The sequence below is a fragment of the Sorex araneus genome, chromosome 1, assembly GCF_027595985.1.
Source record: "Sorex araneus isolate mSorAra2 chromosome 1, mSorAra2.pri, whole genome shotgun sequence".
In the NCBI taxonomy this organism is placed as follows: Eukaryota; Metazoa; Chordata; class Mammalia; order Eulipotyphla; family Soricidae; genus Sorex; species Sorex araneus.
Window position 1 is genome coordinate 236,566,262 of NC_073302.1, and position 17,560 is coordinate 236,583,821.

The 17,560-nt window shown below is 36.6% G+C and overlaps 1 protein-coding gene and 1 non-coding gene across 9 annotated transcripts in view; one reads left to right on the top strand and one right to left on the bottom strand.

Moving 5' to 3' along the window:
* PDS5B (PDS5 cohesin associated factor B) overlaps window positions 1-17,560 on the bottom strand; it is a 171,030-nt gene that overhangs the window by 56,795 nt on the left and 96,675 nt on the right. For all 8 annotated transcript variants that reach the window (XM_055140560.1, XM_055140551.1, XM_055140563.1 and 5 more), the window contains 7 exons: window positions 16,965-17,110; window positions 14,453-14,604; window positions 12,901-13,014; window positions 9,644-9,725; window positions 4,030-4,078; window positions 1,533-1,672; window positions 740-855 (listed from right to left, as the gene is read on the bottom strand). In XM_055140560.1, coding sequence (XP_054996535.1) covers window positions 740-855; window positions 1,533-1,672; window positions 4,030-4,078; window positions 9,644-9,725; window positions 12,901-13,014; window positions 14,453-14,604; window positions 16,965-17,110 — 799 coding nt within the window. The remainder of the gene's footprint in view (window positions 1-739; window positions 856-1,532; window positions 1,673-4,029; window positions 4,079-9,643; window positions 9,726-12,900; window positions 13,015-14,452; window positions 14,605-16,964; window positions 17,111-17,560) is intronic.
* Window positions 8,531-8,648, top strand: LOC129401222 (U5 spliceosomal RNA). The gene has a single exon (XR_008628154.1). It is a non-coding gene; the product is annotated as a U5 spliceosomal RNA (small nuclear RNA).

Below are 17,560 nucleotides of genomic sequence, written 5' to 3' on the forward strand. Positions count from 1 at the left end.
CTAGCACCCGGCCGACCAGGGTTCGAATCCCAGCATCCCATATGGTCCCCTGAGCACCGCCAGGGGTAATTCCTGAGTGCAAAGCCAGGAGTAACCCCTGTGCATCGCCAGGCGTGACCCAAAAAAAGCAAAAAACAAACAAACAAAAAAAAGAGCAGGTAAGGAGCTTGTCATATGCAGCCAACCCAGGTTCAATTGTCAATCCCCCCCCCATAGGATCCCATGCACTCCACCAGGAGTGATCCCTGAGTACAGAGTCAGGATTAAGCCCTGAGCACCACCAGGTGTGGCCCAAAACAAACAAAAACATTTTCAAGACATTCTCAAATATATCCTTTCACTTTTATACTATTAACACCATCAAGACAATTAAAACACATCAGCACATCCTTTTCCTGAAGGAATAACTGAAAACCTCATGCTACCTAACCTAAGAAAGCTAACTCTAAAAGAGGAATTCTTCGATACACTGGTAACACATAAAAAGTACACTTGAAGCAACAAGTTCTCAGTCACACTGAAGTATATTTGATAACAAGATAGATGATATATTCAAGTGTTTGTATGCTTATTTATATAGACATATTCACATAAATACATACAAACATGCAAATGAGTATTTAACCATACGCACATACATATATACACAGATGAGTGCACTGAGTTCAGCATGTACTCATCAGAAACTGAAGCACTGAATAAATAGCAATAAAAATGCGACGTCTTGATATACAAATACCTAATAGATTCAGTATCTATGTGCACAGGTGCTATCCTCTCCAAGAGAAACTTGATCATTTCTAAGAAAGGATTCGTCGGCTGTTTGGGATTGCCCAACTTCTTGGTTATTTCACGCTGTAAAGTAAATATTTTAGAATATTATAACTATATTCATAAGGATATTAAAATTCTAAGATTCTATAGTTGCATAATTAATGTCACATAATCTTACTATTAAGAATGATCATTCAAGGGGCTGGAGCAATAGCACAGCGGGTAGGGCGTTTGCCTTGCAGGTGGCCAACTGGGTTCAATTCCCAGCATCCCATATGGCCCCCCAAGCCCACCAGGAGTGATTCCTGAATGCAGAGCAGGAGTAACTCCTAAGCATAGCTAAGTATGACCCAAAATCAAAATAAATTTAAAAAAAAACAACAACTTATGAGTATCGATAGACTATGAGAAATAAAGCATTTAGTATGTAAGGGACATTCTAAAATGAAAAGGCAAACTATAACTAACAAAACTATTTGCAACTTAACATACAATACCATGATAAACTTACAAGTTACCAAGATAAAGACAGATATTTCACAAAAATAGGCAAAGATTATAAACACCATTTACCTAAAAAATATGAACGGCTAATATATCCAAGGAGAAGTCAGTCAGATGATTAGCAACAAGAAATATAATATTTTGCTTGAGTTTTTTGTTGCTAACCACGACACTGACCAAAACTGATTTTATCTTTAAAAAAAATCGTGACTATAAAAATTTAACCATTAGTTCTTTAAAATTTCTCTCCTTACCACACAACCTTCTGCCTGCTTGCAGGAACACGTCGGACTAACAAGTACTTCTAACTGTTTTCTTATTTTCTCATCATCTTCTAACACCTGTGTGAATTTCTTCATGAAATCCTGGGCCTTACCAGGATCTGGCAAATTTCCTTAAATTCAATTAAAATACAATTTTAGAAACTTCTTAAAAAAAAAAAATCAACATTTCCTCATTCTTTTTATCACTTTGCATAACAATCCTAATCCAAACATTCAGTGTAAAGAGATTAATTTGTGAAGTATCTTCAACAGTCAATTTTTTACAAATAAGAATCTGATGCCTGGGGCCAGAGATAGGATGGTAGGTAGGGCTCTAGCCTTGCATAAATCTAACCAGGGTTCGATCCCCAAAATCCCATATGGTCCCCCCCAAGCACCTCCAGGAGTAATTTCTGAGGGCAGAGGCAGGAGTAACCTTTGCACATTGCCAGGTGTGGCCCAAAAACAAACCAATGCACACACACAAAAAATCTGACAAAAAAACAAAGATTTTAAAGGCAAAATACTGATGTCAAGAGCATTAAATATCAATGTGATTGACACACATTTTATTACTGCTTCCTGTACTGCTACACATTTTCCTGCTGAAACTCCTATCAAGAGGCTTCGTGTCTGGCACCACACAACCTCCTAAGGCGCAGGTGTGGCTCCAGTACTACAGGAGAAACCCCACACAAAAGAGATTAGTAGGCTGACCTTCAAAAATCTATTTTCCCAAACTGCGTTCTTTATTGTTGGTGCATTAGAAAGAAGAGTCCTTGTACACTACAAAAATGATTTTTATACTATTCTCCTTATATCACCTATCAAAATATATAAGAATATTTTGTTATTCTAATATTCTGGCGACTCAGATCTGTCGTGCAGTACCAGATTAATAACCCTCCAATAATATATGCTGCCAACATAGGCCTAAAATTTGTAATGAAAGAGGTAAACGCTCAAGAGAATAAAACTTGACTCCAGCATTTGCAGCCATATACAACTCTAAAATTCCACTTTTATCCTGGCTTGGTGAGTGAATATAGTCGTTTCCCCCTTAAAAAGGTTGACTATATGACTTTTTCTTTTTCTTTTTCTTTTTTGGGTCACACCCAGTGGTAACCAAGGATTACTCCTTGCTCTGCACTCAGTCCTCACGTTGCTCAGGGCACCATATGGGATGCCTGGGAGTGAAGTCGGGGTCAGCCGCATGCAAGGCCAACGCCCTACCCACTGTACTATAGCTCTAGTCCGACATTTTCATATGCCTATAACACAAACAAGAATCTACTGTATTTTCAACTGATCTTGGAAAACACTTTAGATCTACTCCATAGTCTATAGAAATCACATTAAAAGCTATATAAGATTCTGTAATTCAGAAAAACAAACAGATAAGGATGGTGAAGAATGGACGAGAAAAGGGAAAGCAAAAAAAGAAAAAAAACTACAAACATATATAAGACTAAGAAGCCCCCTTTCCCTAGCAATACTAGTAATACTGCAATATACTAGAAGAGAATTTGGGAAATTCTATACTTGATTGAAAGAAAAAGAACAGGAAAGAAAAACAAACTCTAAAGAAGATGATCTTGATAAGATAATGTCCACAATCCAATTACAAAGGAGATAGTTGTAAGTAACAGCACAGTTACTCGCTTTAAATTATCCAGTAAATTTAAAGTGAAATTTAAAGCAAAATGAAAACTAATTTATGTTTAACCATCTAGGATAAAAGATAATTTGGTCTTACAGCTTTACTTAGGACTAAAACTTCTATTATTTACTCTAACATCTGATGAATTATTTTACTCTTTTCATGGTATCTTAGCACTACTTCTATATACATCTGGCAATATTCTTTAACATCTCAGCAATCCAACGAGGATATCTTTTTAAACAAGCTCAAGTGAAGCAGTCCATATACTAAAGACTGTTTCTTCTAAATTGTCTAAGAGACAGGAGGGAAAAAATGCCCTGCAAAAACAGCTGTATATTTTTCCTGAACTGAACAAAATAAAATAATAATCCTTTTATATTTATTGTAGAAAGTGATTGTAAGATACTTTAATCGCTGGAAACACTGAAAGTCAATTCTTTCCAAAGGCTTCTTCTCTGTAATTATTAGAGTCTTCACTCTAAATTTTGGCTCTGAGTAAAATTATCTTCAGACAAATTCGTATTAGAGCTAGAAATGCCAGAGCAAAGATTTTGTTTTTACAGTAAATTTATATAATAATTTTAAACAATTCTAAGAAACAGATTTACATAAATACTCTCCAGCTTTCAAACAACACACAAAAGCTCAATATAGTATGCTATATTTATGTTAATGAGAAAAAAAGGCAAAGCCAAGAAAATTAAAAAAAAAAATCTTTATCTTTTGCTATAGTATCACAACCTAAAATGGAACTACATGAGACACATCATTAAAAACAGTTTAAATAAATTTTAAATGTTACATATAATATTTGAAATAACTTACTTGTAATAACCATCACTTTTGAAAATATAGCTTTGACACTGGCATCTGTCTGTAAAACAAACAAATAAAATGTACAATTAATATCCACTGGTAACATTCACATACCCTGAAAATAAACAAAACTTAGTTACTAATAAGGCTCAGGTCCATGCCTACAGCACTGCATGCTCTTCTTTTTGCTGTGTGTGAAAGCCATATGAAGTCAACAGAAGGAGGAAGTAAGCTCACACTCCAGTCACCACTCCTTCCCTTAACCTGCTGTGTCCACCACCAAACAAAAGAAGCATAGCTAACTTCATTTATCTTTTTTTTCTATTCTTTCGGACTGGGAAAATAGAGGAGGGGGCCACAGGGTCATATCCAGGGTTGGATGGGGATTGGGCCACACTTGGCTATGCTCCTACCTCTGTGCTCAGGGATCATTCCTGGTGGTTCATGGAAGAATCTTTGCTGTGCTGGGGATCAAACATGGATCAGTTGTATGCAAGGCAGGAGCCTGAACCCCTGTACTATCTCTCAGACCCTAGACTGATCTTTTGTGAAAGGATAATATTTTTTCTTTAATACTGAAAAAAAGTCACCTAATTTAGAAAAGGAAAAAAATACTCTGAAAATTTTCTAATTTCTTTGCTTTATCTCATACAAGACAATTCAATATACAACTCTGATTTATGGAGTTCCTAAAATTTTCAAGAATTATCATAAGACAAAGTGAAAACACTGAAAAATGCCCTTAATATATGTAAATATTGCCAAAACATAAAAATTGTCATTAACTAACACAGAAGGTATTTCCAAGCGTGCTAGTTACATGCTATATTACATAAATGTTACTTCAGTAATGTCTTCACCACTCTGCTGCACTCAATACATTCTGTAAATTCACAAGAATAATATATATCTTTAAGAATGCTATCCACTGAATCCAGATTTTTTCTGAACTATTCTGATGTACAATGTGCTAGATAAGCACTGGAATAAAATCAAATAACTACCCCTACTGAAAAGGGTGTTGCTAAGAGAAATCAGAGGCAAAGCAAAATAGACCTCAAGAGATAATTCAAAACTAACTAGAATCTTAAGTATTTGAATGAACGTAGAAGCATGTAATATTTTTGTAATTGTTTAATAAAGGAGGAATGAGGTAGTGATGAAATTTTAAGAAACTGTCAGCTGGTGGCGGAAAAGGCAGGGATGACAGCATCAACAAAAGTAGTAGAAATGACCAAGTCATTTTGCATGGCAATGAGTAAATCAATTCAGTCAAATGCAGCAGAAAAGCTATACAAGGAGCTAAATTAGATCTGAAAAGATCTCAAACTTGAAGGTCAGAGAAAGAGCTCAATGGGCTGGAACACAGGCTCTGCATCTAGAAACCTGAGGCTGATTTTGGCTTCCACTTAGCTGAAGAAGCCCCTGAGCACTAACTGAGGATGACCCAGAAACAAAACAACAACTTTAAAAACAAAAACAAAAAAAAATCTGACTAAATAGCAACAACAACAATAACAACAACAAAACCCAGTACTGTTCACAGCAACCAAAACCTGGAAACAACCCAAGTGCCCAGGAACAGATGAGTGGATAAAGAAACTAGGGCTAGGGCCTGGAGCAATAGCACAGCGGGTAGGGCATTTGCCTTGTACGCAGTGGACCCGGGTTCGATTTCCAGCATCCCATATGGTCCCCCAAACACCGCCAGAAGTAATTCCTGAGTGCACGAGCCAGGAGTAACCCCTGCGCATAACCAGGTGTGACACCCCCCCCAAAAAAAAAAAAGGAATAAAAAGAAACTATGGCACATGCACACAATAGAATACTACCTGGCAGGAAGAAAAGATCAAGTCATGCAACTTGGTGCTACGTAGATGATCTGGAGAGCATCATGCTGAGGGAGAGGGACAGACACAGAATCTCTGTCATAAGTGGGGCATAAATAAACTTCAAAAGGGAACAACAAAGCCCCAAAGGCAATAGAAACAGAGCAAGAGATCCGGTTTTCAGTAGGAAGCTTGCTGAGGGGGTGGGGGTCAGGGAGAAGTAAGGGAAAGGAACACTAGGACCACGGTGGAGGGGCAAAAAGCCTGCCACTGAGCGGGGAGAGGGGAGTGTACACTGGTGAGTGGGTTGGTGTTGGAACACTGTATGCTGAAACACAGTCATGAATATCAACGTAACTTTGTAATTCATGGTGATTCAATTAAAAACAAAACTATGATAAAAAAAAAACTATGATATATATTGGTCTTCCATATAAAATAAAAATATGAACACACAAAAGTAAAACACATTTGTACTTATTTTCTAACTCTAACTCTACAATATCTACTATAATTCTTAGTATAAAGTGAACATTGGGACTGGAGCACAGCTAGTAGGGCATTTGCCTTGCACGAGGCTGACCCGAGTTTGATTCCCAGCATCCCATATGGTCCCCCGAGCACCTCCAGGAGTGATTCCAGAGTGCACGAGCCAGGAGTAACCCCTGTGCAATGCCAGGTGTGACCCATAAAGAAAAAATATTAAAAAATTTATAAAGTGAACATCAAAGATTATTAATTCTCTCACAAGTTTCAAACAAGTTCCTTCAACCCACAAGAATTCTATTTAATTTGGATAACTCCATTTGAATAAGGCAATTTAAAGGAAAATTCCACATACCAAAGTAAGAATTCTCATTGGTTGAGACTGGTTTTATAATTTCACTTAAGACTGAAGAGGAAAATCATGATCCCTCCCAAAATCTTTCTGTACAAGGGGAATGAGCTTCCACTAAATAACTGTTACAGGGCAGTGAAAGTGGAGAAACTTTAATTTGATTACAACCTCACAAATCATGTCACACATTTAAAATATCATGTGGCCATTAGTACAGCCTCAATAATGCCTAAAATAGATGTAATCACTTAAAATACACCCATATAAGAGATCTGCTTTAATTATTATTCACTTATTCACCTTTAAGAAATACTTTCCATCTTAAGCAAATAAAAAAGTAATACAGTACTAGGTAGCAAATGGGGCACTTTATTCCATTTCTTAAGGAAACAGAGCAACTCATTATTATAAGAACTCATTGTATTACACTCTAACCCTCTAACCCTGGCAAAAAACACAGGTTTCTCTGCTCAAACTGTAACTTAAATAGTGTTCTCCAACATCCTCTCTTTCAGAAAAATAACTAAAATAGTAAATTCCCTAAAACCAGTTTTTAGTCATTCATTAAATACACAGAAAACTCATTTTCTTAGGTTCAATATAACCAGTAATTATAAAAGGTTAAACTATGGTCAGAAAACTATATATTATTAGCTTATAAAATAAAATATTACTTATTTGTAAATTTCAGACAAATAAGTACATTGAAATGCTTCACAATTTGTGATTTGAAACTTTTTTTTTTAAATCAGTGAGGAGTTGACTGATACACATCACCCTGGCCCCCCTATAACATTTTTTAAGAAATGAAAATACATATTCATACTACAGCTTTATATATACGAATGCCCATAATGACGTATTTTGTTGTAACCCAAAACTAAAAATTGTTTGAATGTTTATAAACTGGTTACAGGAAAGACAAAATGTGATACAACCAAACAACATGTTTTTCAGCAATAAAAAGGAGCATACAATACATGTATAATCCCATTACAAATGCAATTTAAAATACTGTTATAAATTAAGGACAACATAAAGAAGACCGTTTATTGTATTTAATTTGTGCTCCCTATCCAACAGTCGTGTCACATTCTCAGACTGAACCACCCACAAATAAAACTGCCTAATACAAAACCGAAAGAGAAAAAAAAAGTTAATGATAGGGTCATTACATACACTAAACCAAACAGGGTAAGCGCACTTATTTTTAGAGCAAATAGGCAAACCTAGAAAAACTAAAATTTTCATACCTTAAAATGCAGAGCTTTACTGGCTTCTATATTCTATAGTATAAATATTAAGCATAGATTTTTGGTTGAAGATGGAGTGTTCATTCTACTTTGGACTAGGGAATTTTCTTAATAGTAGTTAAATTTGGGCTGGAGCGATAGCACACCAGGTAGGGCATTTGTCTTGCATACGACCAACCCAGATTTGATTCACAGCATACCTGAGCACTGCCAGGAATAATTCCTGAGTGCAGAGCCAGGAGTGCAGAGCCCTGTGCATCGATGGGTGTTACCCAAAAAGCCAAAAAAAAAAAAAAAAGTAGCACTGCACTGTAGCACTGCGGTCCCACTGTTCATCAATTTGCTTCAGCAGGCATCTAGTAACATCTCCATTGTGAGACTTGTTGTTACTATTTTTGGCATATCGAATACACCACGGGTAGCTTGCCAGGCTCTGCCCTGTCGGCAGGATACTCTCAGTAGCCTGCCGGGCTCTCTGAGAGGGACAGAGGAATCAAACCCGGGTCGGCCATGTGCAAGACAAATGCCCTACCCGCTGTGCTAGCAAAACAAAAACAAAACACTAGAAATTATTTTAAATATCCTCAAACTAACTCTGGTTTCTCTTTAGATCACATGTATCTTTCATCTTTTATTAAAGATTTCTGTGGAGAAGAACAGTCTTGAGTCTTGACTCGATTTTTTGAGGGTCCTGTGTTTCATGAGACAATTAAAAAAAAAATCCCTAACTAAAATATGACATAGATGGATGAACTCCAACATTAATTTATAATAAGAAATAAGTACTGTGTTAAAATTCCCATGGTATTAACTGTAAATAAAAATAAAGAGATATCATTATAATTGATATTTAAAACTTTGTACAAGAAGGGGCTGAAGAGATACTATAGCTGGTACTTGCCTTGTACATGGCTGAGCAGGGTTGAACCCCTGGCGTCCCATATGGTCTTAGGAGTACCATCAGGAGTAATTCCGAGTACAGAGCCAGGAACAACCCCCCTCCCCTTCTCCCCACTTCCAAGCATCACTGGGACAGGCCCAAAATAAAAACACAGAAAATTTGCTAAACAAGAATAAAATAATGGGAAAAGCCATTGTGACAAGATAAAGTATAATTTTATTCCATTTTGTATGCTTTCAATGATGCTGGAGTTTCTCATTTTTAAGCTTAAAAAATAAAAAGCCACTCATTTTCAACTACACAGAAGCAAAGCAAAATTGTTTTCCTATTTGGTATGACTTTTTGGTAACAGAGTAAATTTCAGATTTTTCTTTGTAATTAAAGTTCTTAAAAAGCATAGAATTGGCAGCAAGCCGAGCAAGCAGTCACAGAGAACTGGAAGACCCCTTCTCGGCTAAGGTGCCCACATAAGCACCTGGGTCAAAGGGGTCTCCTGCAGTTTTAGAAGTGAGCCAGAAGTAAAAATCATAGAATTGTGACCAGAGTGATAAATGTTTGCAAGAGACGGCCCAGGTTCAATCACCAGCAACCCTCATTGCCACAGCACACAGCCAGGAATAGTTCCTGTGTACCATTGGGTGTGTCCACAAAACTGAAGTGCAGTGTTCTTAGGGATCACAGATTGTAATCAGAACAGTTCCATATTGTATTAGTTGTTTAAAAGTAGCAATAACGGTAAAGAGAAATCAAAATACAGTACTCAGCATCAAAGGAACAATTTCTTTTTATTATTTTAACTTACTTTGGGCTGCTTAATTAAGTCAAGCAAATCTTTTACTTGATGTCTGAGCAGATTTTGACATTTCCACATTTCATTCAATGCTCTGAAAAACATAAATATGTGAATTTAAATAATACAACAGGAGAAAAATCCTTCCAGAATACTTAACTGTATTCCTCTCTTTAATAGTTCAGATTTCAAGAGCTGGAAAGACAGCAGAGAGCATAAAACAGCATGCATGCAGCCGACCCAAATCATAGTCAGTCCCCCAAGCCCCGCCAAGAGTAGAGACTTAAGCAGTCGGGTATGGTCCAAACCTCTTACCCCCTACCCACGCATCCCACCCACAAAAAAAAAAAAAAAAAAGTGTAAATCACCAAAAAGAGGTGCCCTACGGTAGAACTCATAGGGTTATGCAACTCTGGTATATAGAGTACAAGGAACCCATGTAACAGGCCTCCTAGTACTGCTTGGGAGATGACTAAGACCAAATAAACAAAGGGGAAAAAAATACATAAACCTGGGAGGAATCTGCATTACTATACACAGGAAGGCAAACTGAGCTTTGGAAGCAGGTACAACTGAGTTCTAATCCTAGTTTTGTCTCTAAGTATTTGTATAATTCTGGAGTTCTGTTTACCATAAAGAATAAAGGCAAACATCACCTGTACTATAGGATAGCAAGCTATGCAAAAATAAACACGATGGTTTTACAAAGTTGTTCCTAACACAGCTGTGAATGGCTTCGATGTTCCAACACCAATCCTACCACATAAGTGATGTTCCCCCACCACTGGGATGACCATTTTCCAAATCACTCCCCAAACCTGCCCCCTTAGCAGATATACAATAATTTATTTTATATTGCTTGTTACAACTAAAAGCCTAACGGAATTTATCAAAAAAACTTCAGTTAAAAAAAAAAAATTTGTTCCGGTAAGTTGGCAGCCATACCCACAAGCCGCCTCTGGCACCAATATAATCTCACTAACAGCTATGATCCAGAGATTCAATATAAATCTCTCGAAAGAGAGCATAGAACATCACGCCACGGATACGCCTCCAGACCCACACCAGGCTGTTTCATTCAGGGCAATCCAGAGGGGAATAGGTGAGGCTCCTCCCCGTCCCCAGGACCCAGCCCCAGCAACCGAAAACCTCCAGAACTCAACCACCGCCAGGTTCACTGCCGCTTTCCAAACGCTCAGATGAACCTCACCCATAAATGAATCTACTCCTGGACATCTCACACTTTACATCACCAATATACCAACAGTAGTCACCACATTTGACAGGGCTCAAAGTAGAAGGCAACCAATCTGAGGGGGAAATATATTTATACAGATATATAAGCACACGGGCTCAACCTTTAACATGTCAGTAATCTCTTATAGAAGGGCTTAATGGCTCCTGGGTGAAAGTCAACAATCCTCACACACCTTCCTCCAAAAATCTTTTTGTCTCATTTTTAGTGAATTATTCATAACAAGCAATACAAAATAAATTATTTCGGTTCTGATTTGGTGGCAGGGTTTGGGCTTTGCAATGAAAATATGGTGGTAGGAAGGTGTAATAGTGGTAGGATTAGTGTTTGAATATTAAATGTAATCAAATATTGTGAACAACTTTATAAAAAAATTTTAAAACTTATGAAAATTGTTTCGTCTCACCATGGGGTTGTTAAAAAGTACATGATTACCACTTTTAATTTTTGTAGACCAAAGGTCTTTGTTGAAACTACTCAACTTTGCCATTGTAGCTCAAAAGCAGTCAAGGACAATGTGTATTTCTGTGCCTGAAAATACACAGGTATCATGAAATGTACATTTCTCTCCTCTTCCTCAACCATTCAGAAAGATATAAACAGCATAGACAACAGTTCTATAGGGTGAGTTAAAAGTCCCATTAAATAACGTGAGCAAAAATCATATATGACTTCTACTACTTCTAATTTCTAGGAATTAATCCCAATAGTTGCAATTGCATATGGTGAAGTACTAAGGGCCTACACTGCCTAAAACCTAGAGCAAACCAATCTAAAAGATCGCAATTTCCTACTCTCAACACAATTTAGTCTCCTTCATGTTCAAAATTCCAACTGCTGATGAAGGCACCCATATTGATGAAATATCTTCTGCATAAAACAGGATCATAAAAATATATTTGTGAGCCAGAGAATAGTAGAGCGGGTAAGGCGGATTGCCTTGCACATGGCCAACCCGGGTTCTGTCCCCAACATACCATATGGTCCCCTGAGCACTGCTGAGAGAGGAGCGGGGGGGGGGGGGGTACTGGGAGTAATCCCTGAACATCACCGGTTGTAGCCCAAAAAGCAGTGTGTGTGTGTGTGTGTGTGTGTGTGTGTGTGTGTGTGTGTGCAAGCGCTCGCGTGCACGTGCACCAGGGTGTGTGTATGTACTTGGGGGGAGGGGTGCCCGCGTGCGCACTCTCGTACTGGTTGTAGCCCAAAAACCTACTCAAAAAAACCTGTGAGAATTAACTCAAATTACTTTGTTTTTCTTTGTGGACTGTTTGCCTTACACTCGGCTGACTGGGATTCGATTCCTCCGCCCCTCTCGGAGAGCCCGGCAAGCTACCAAGAGTATCCCACCCGCACAGCAGAGTCTGGCAAGCTACCCTTGGCGTATTCAATATGCCAAAAACAGTAACAACAATGAGATGTTACTGTTGCCCACTCGAGCAAATCAATGAAAAACAGGACAACAGTGCTACCCTTATGCCACACTATCAAACTAAGCTGATGTTACCTAGCACAAAAGCATGCTCCTCCTACCGCCACCATCATTCATGTACTAGGTGAACATGAGGCAGGCAACAGTGTTGAACATAATTTTCATAATGCTTTTAAGAAAACACAAAGCTATGCAATAAATACAATGATACTTTCTGAATTATAAATATCATGATATAAAAATCAAATTCCACAAGATCTTATGTCAATCACCTCTTATTCTTTAATTGTTGAAAAAAATCACTGTTAAACTCCCGCTAACAGCAGTACTTTTATTTCATAGCAGTACATTCTAAGGAAGAATTGAGAGTTTTATTGTGTCTAATTTAAATATTTATGCCAAAAACAGTAACAATAAGTCTAACAATGAAGACATTACTGGTACCTGCTTAGGCAAATCGATGAACAATGGGATGACAGTGCTACATATTATAGAAACTGTTAGCATTTAAAAGTATTATTGTTTACCCCCCTCCAATATACTGAAAAAAAATTAAAAGAAGAGAGCTTGACATCTGAAACATACTTCACGGCATTTAAATCCAGCGTGGCATACAAGTAATATAAACACTTCATCCGTTCTGTTGTTTCCAAATTATGGGGAACCATGTACTGAGCAAAGATCCGCTCAACAAGCAATCTAAAAAAGAACATGAAGATATAGAGCTAGTTTTTAATGCATGTATTAAATTTGTACATAAAATTCCAAAACACACAGATTCTTCTGAGTGTCAGAAATAAGATTTCCAGTAAAAGTATTTTCTGTATAAGAAGAGATGCCTAAATAAGGATTTAGTTGGATATATCGGAAACAGTTTGACAGCCAGCTTAGCTAAAAACCCTTGCATGACTCTGGGTAAACTAGTTAAAGATTCAATTTTCTCATCTGAGTAGTAAAAAGAAAAAAACTACTATCAGGAAGTAGCACCTAGGTAAGCTGCATGTGGTATGCGCAGCTTGAGACTGAGCACATCCCTTAGGCCCGATGTATCGGTGATCCCAACACAGTTCTGTGCTCTCACACAGAACCACTAGCCTGAGTGGGACTGTCTCCAAACCAAAACATGGAAACAAAACAAAACGCTCCAAGTAAGAGAAACAGAACATCTGTAAAGTTAAAACTGAGAAAGTTCTAAGATTCATTTGAGCTTTCACAGTGGTTCTCAGGGAAAAAAAGAGAACTGGTTAAAATTACACACACACCCCCAAAAGTGTTAGCATAATCATGTAAATTTCTGTGTATCAAGGTTACAAACTCAAAAAAGTCGAAAGACTTGAATTTTATTTCGAAAAAAAAAGTAACTGAAGTTCCTTAAACATACCACGATTCTAATTCCTTTGTCTCTTTTAAAGGTAACTCATTAGTTTGTAACTTATATAAGCAAAAACCAATGGATCCCACCAACTGTTTGTTAGTAAGCTCAAGCAGAATTTCAAATTTAACCACTACATGGTTAGAAACCATACATCAACTAAACTTATGATGGAACAGAAAAAGACTGAGACATCAGAAAAACTTTTTACGAAAATTTGCAAACTTCACATCTTAGGAATTTTGTTTAATAAAAAAAAAATCTTATCCGGGGCCAAAGAGACAGTGGGTAGGATGCTTGCTATGCAAGCAGATCATCTGAGTTAGATCCCTGGCACCCTATAGGGCCCCCAAGTCTTCCAAAAGTGATCCCTGAGTGCAGAGCCAGGACTGAGCACAGTCAGGTGTGACTCAAAATCCAAAAAATATACATTAAAAAATAAAATAAAATGTCTTGGCCAAAACTTTATTTTTATTTAAATTTTAATTTGGAAAAAACAAGGATCCTTACAACACATCTATAAAATAAAAGTTATAGTTGTACACATTCTTACTTTGAAAAACTACTGTCCAAATTTTGTAAATAAAGATTGATGTATAAACTGTACATTACTACTTAATTTATGGCTTTCATGGGAAGGAAATCAGCTGCTTGTATAAAAACTGAGAAGGGAGTTAAAAACTATAAAGAGAATAGTTTGTCTAAAACAACAGATTTACAGTTTTGTTAACAACAAAAATTTTATATATAGTATCCTTAACTTACCGGTCATCAATACTATTTTGATAATATATGTGAAGCAATTTATCTTTGATCCATGAAATCTGTTTTGCAGCATCTTTTCCAGCTGCTGATTGCAAAGCATATTTCTTATAGATCTGGGCAAGTCCCATCATGGCTTCTTTGCGTACTCTCCACTTAAGATAAAAAACAAAAATGCTTTCATCTTTAAAAATACCTCCATTCTTTTATTAAATTTATAAAAGTCTAGTTTTCCAAATTTCTAATTTACACATTTCTCATAGTCTCAACAAATATTACTTTTAAGTTACTATATCAGAAACAATCATTATGACTATATCCACTGCATAAAGAATGCATAGTTTTACGCTTCACTATCACAAATCCATCACCTACCCCTAAAAAGAGAATCAGTCATAACTATATATCATTACTTAGAATTGGTGAAAGCTACCATATTTTAAAAAGCAAAAGACATTAACTGGATAAATTTGATACAGATACAGCCTATGTATTTTTTTCTAACGTATGTCTATATTAAGCATATCTGTATCAACAATGGTGATTATAATTATTTTAGACACTAGAGATATATGTTATTGTTCTATCAAATGTTCCCTGTAAAAGGCCCATAAATTATTCATTGTGTGCAACTGTGAATCAAGTTCAAATATAATAGGAATGTATTCAACTACTTTAAAATACATACTGCTTCAGAAAATCTAACACTTTTCAACCTTTAAATGGATTTAGTGCCGTATAACATTAACACAGTGCTCTAATAAGAAGTCAGTGATATTTAGCATTTCATGAATGGGCAGAGATTACTTTCTTTTTTAACCTGTCATCCTTATCAATATTCTTCTCTTGCTTTTTCTTTCCATTCATGAGAATATGTACAGTTCTTTTTGTTGTTTTCACTCAACAATGCTTAGGGCTTACTCCCAGCAGGCTTGGGGGATCAGATGGGGGTGTCAGGGATCGAACCCAGATCGGCCTCACGCAAGGCAAATTTCTACCCACTGCATTGTCACCCTGGGCCCGAAGAACAGTTCTTCAATCATCTACTATGTAACCTTCATGCACACAGCTCTTAGTTTTATCCGTAGTTTGTTAATACTGCAGAGCCCCTGCATGTCTGGTGGCCCACCACCTCTGGGTTAGCACCATATCACCTCACTGATTCCAAACACTGAACCATCAGGTGCACACAGCCACGTTGAGTATTACCTATCAGAAGTGGCCCTAGCCACTGAAACACTGCTTGGGAAGCCCCATATACCCTCCCCCTAAGAGAAAAACTCTGAAAGCTTCCCTCATAAAACAAAAACTCAATCTGTTTACAAAAACGTTATGGCTAACTCACTATCTTATCTCTAATTTTTCCAAACTAAGAAGAATTTGAGAAGCATATCCTATTACTGCCATGATCATACATACAATTATTCTTTGATATCCAATATTTAATGACTGAATTAAGTGGATTTACAATTAATTCAATGATGAGAAAAAGTATACATAAATTATGATTCCCAAGAACACACAAAGCCTAATCAAATTTCAGGTCTTAGGAAAATGGTTATTTGACATTTCAAGGGCTATTATCCCATCCTACTGCTAATTTCCCTTTTCTTCTTTATGCCTTTGGCCTTTTCACTGTTTTATGCCCCAATAAAATATTTAATTTTTTTAAAATCTAGATTTATCAGTTCAAATAAATTGTTCTGAAGATCTTTAGATCTGAAGAGGGGAAATTATGGAATTCCTGTCATCTGGTCTCCACCCACAACCAACATTACCAAAGAGAAAAATCCAACAGTGACAGCACAATGAACTTTTTAAGGCAAAAACAGTGAAAAGCTTTCACCTAGTCAAAGCTATTCAGAGTTACCAAAAGGCCTTCCCTTTTCTTTGCTAACTGACACCTAAATACACTAAAGATTTAAACTCCTCACCAAAATTACTCTAAGCAATGAAGGCAGGCAATGGAGAGGGAGAAAGAACATTTACTGATACCAAAATTTACTGCAAGCAATATAAAATACATATGAAACAGGATATCATTCTCTTTTCAGAAGTTACTGATTAATAAGTGAAAATAATGCATACTCAGAAAGGAAGGGTGTGGGGGTCGGGGGGTCACAGAACACAGGCTAGAAGTTTAATGGCCTGTTGGGTTTAGCTTTGCCAAGTTGAAAACACATCTTTTATTTCCTAGACCTTGGAAATTATAATCCAACCAGAAAGAAGACTACTAATTGATACCCTTATAAATGGAAAAAGAAATAAGCTAAAACCTAAGAAAAGTGACAGTGTCAGAGATCTTCTCACTTATGAAAACCATTATACAGGCTGGATTGGATATCTGACTACCATTTACAACTGTTTAATAAAGAAAATTAATCAATTTAACCTAATAAAAAGTTAGGCTTTCTCATGAAATCTTGAATAAATCTTAAATCTAGTAAAGGGGCTGATAACATTTAAATCTAAATAACTTTAAAAATGAAAAACACTAAATTTTCTTTCTACTTACCCGTTTGTCTAATGTTCTTTCTCTCACAAAATTAAGTAAGTGATCATTGACCAAAAGAATATCCTTTTTAGCAGCTGTAACTATAGACACAATGACATCATGTCTAATAGCTTCCTCAGGGTCATGGGACCTCACTTTAAGATATTCTGAAAAATAAAATTGTCCTTGATTAAAATGGAATTTTCACAACTACAACTGTTTTCAGATTATATTGGAAGTAAACAACAATAAAATAAAAATAAGCAGAAGGCTAAGTTTTCTAAGAATTCAGATCAGGAGGGAGGGAGGTAAAAGGGAAGAAGAAAGAAAACCACTCCTTCAATCAAAACACAAGCAACGAATATCCCCTGCCCATTTGGAGAACACGTAGTTGATTCAGGAGTCCTTAACCTGCTAACAGTCCACGTAAATAAACAGAGAAACATAGCAACATTAAAATTCTCAGTACAGACTTGACATGAATGAGGTCATAGATTTGATCCCCAGAACTGTCCTTACCCAGAAAAACAGTTACTCTTGTCTTAAACTGGTTAGAATACTCAAGGTGTTGAAGTTGGGAATAGCTAAGAGTATCCCTTTCCTAGGGAAAACTGAGT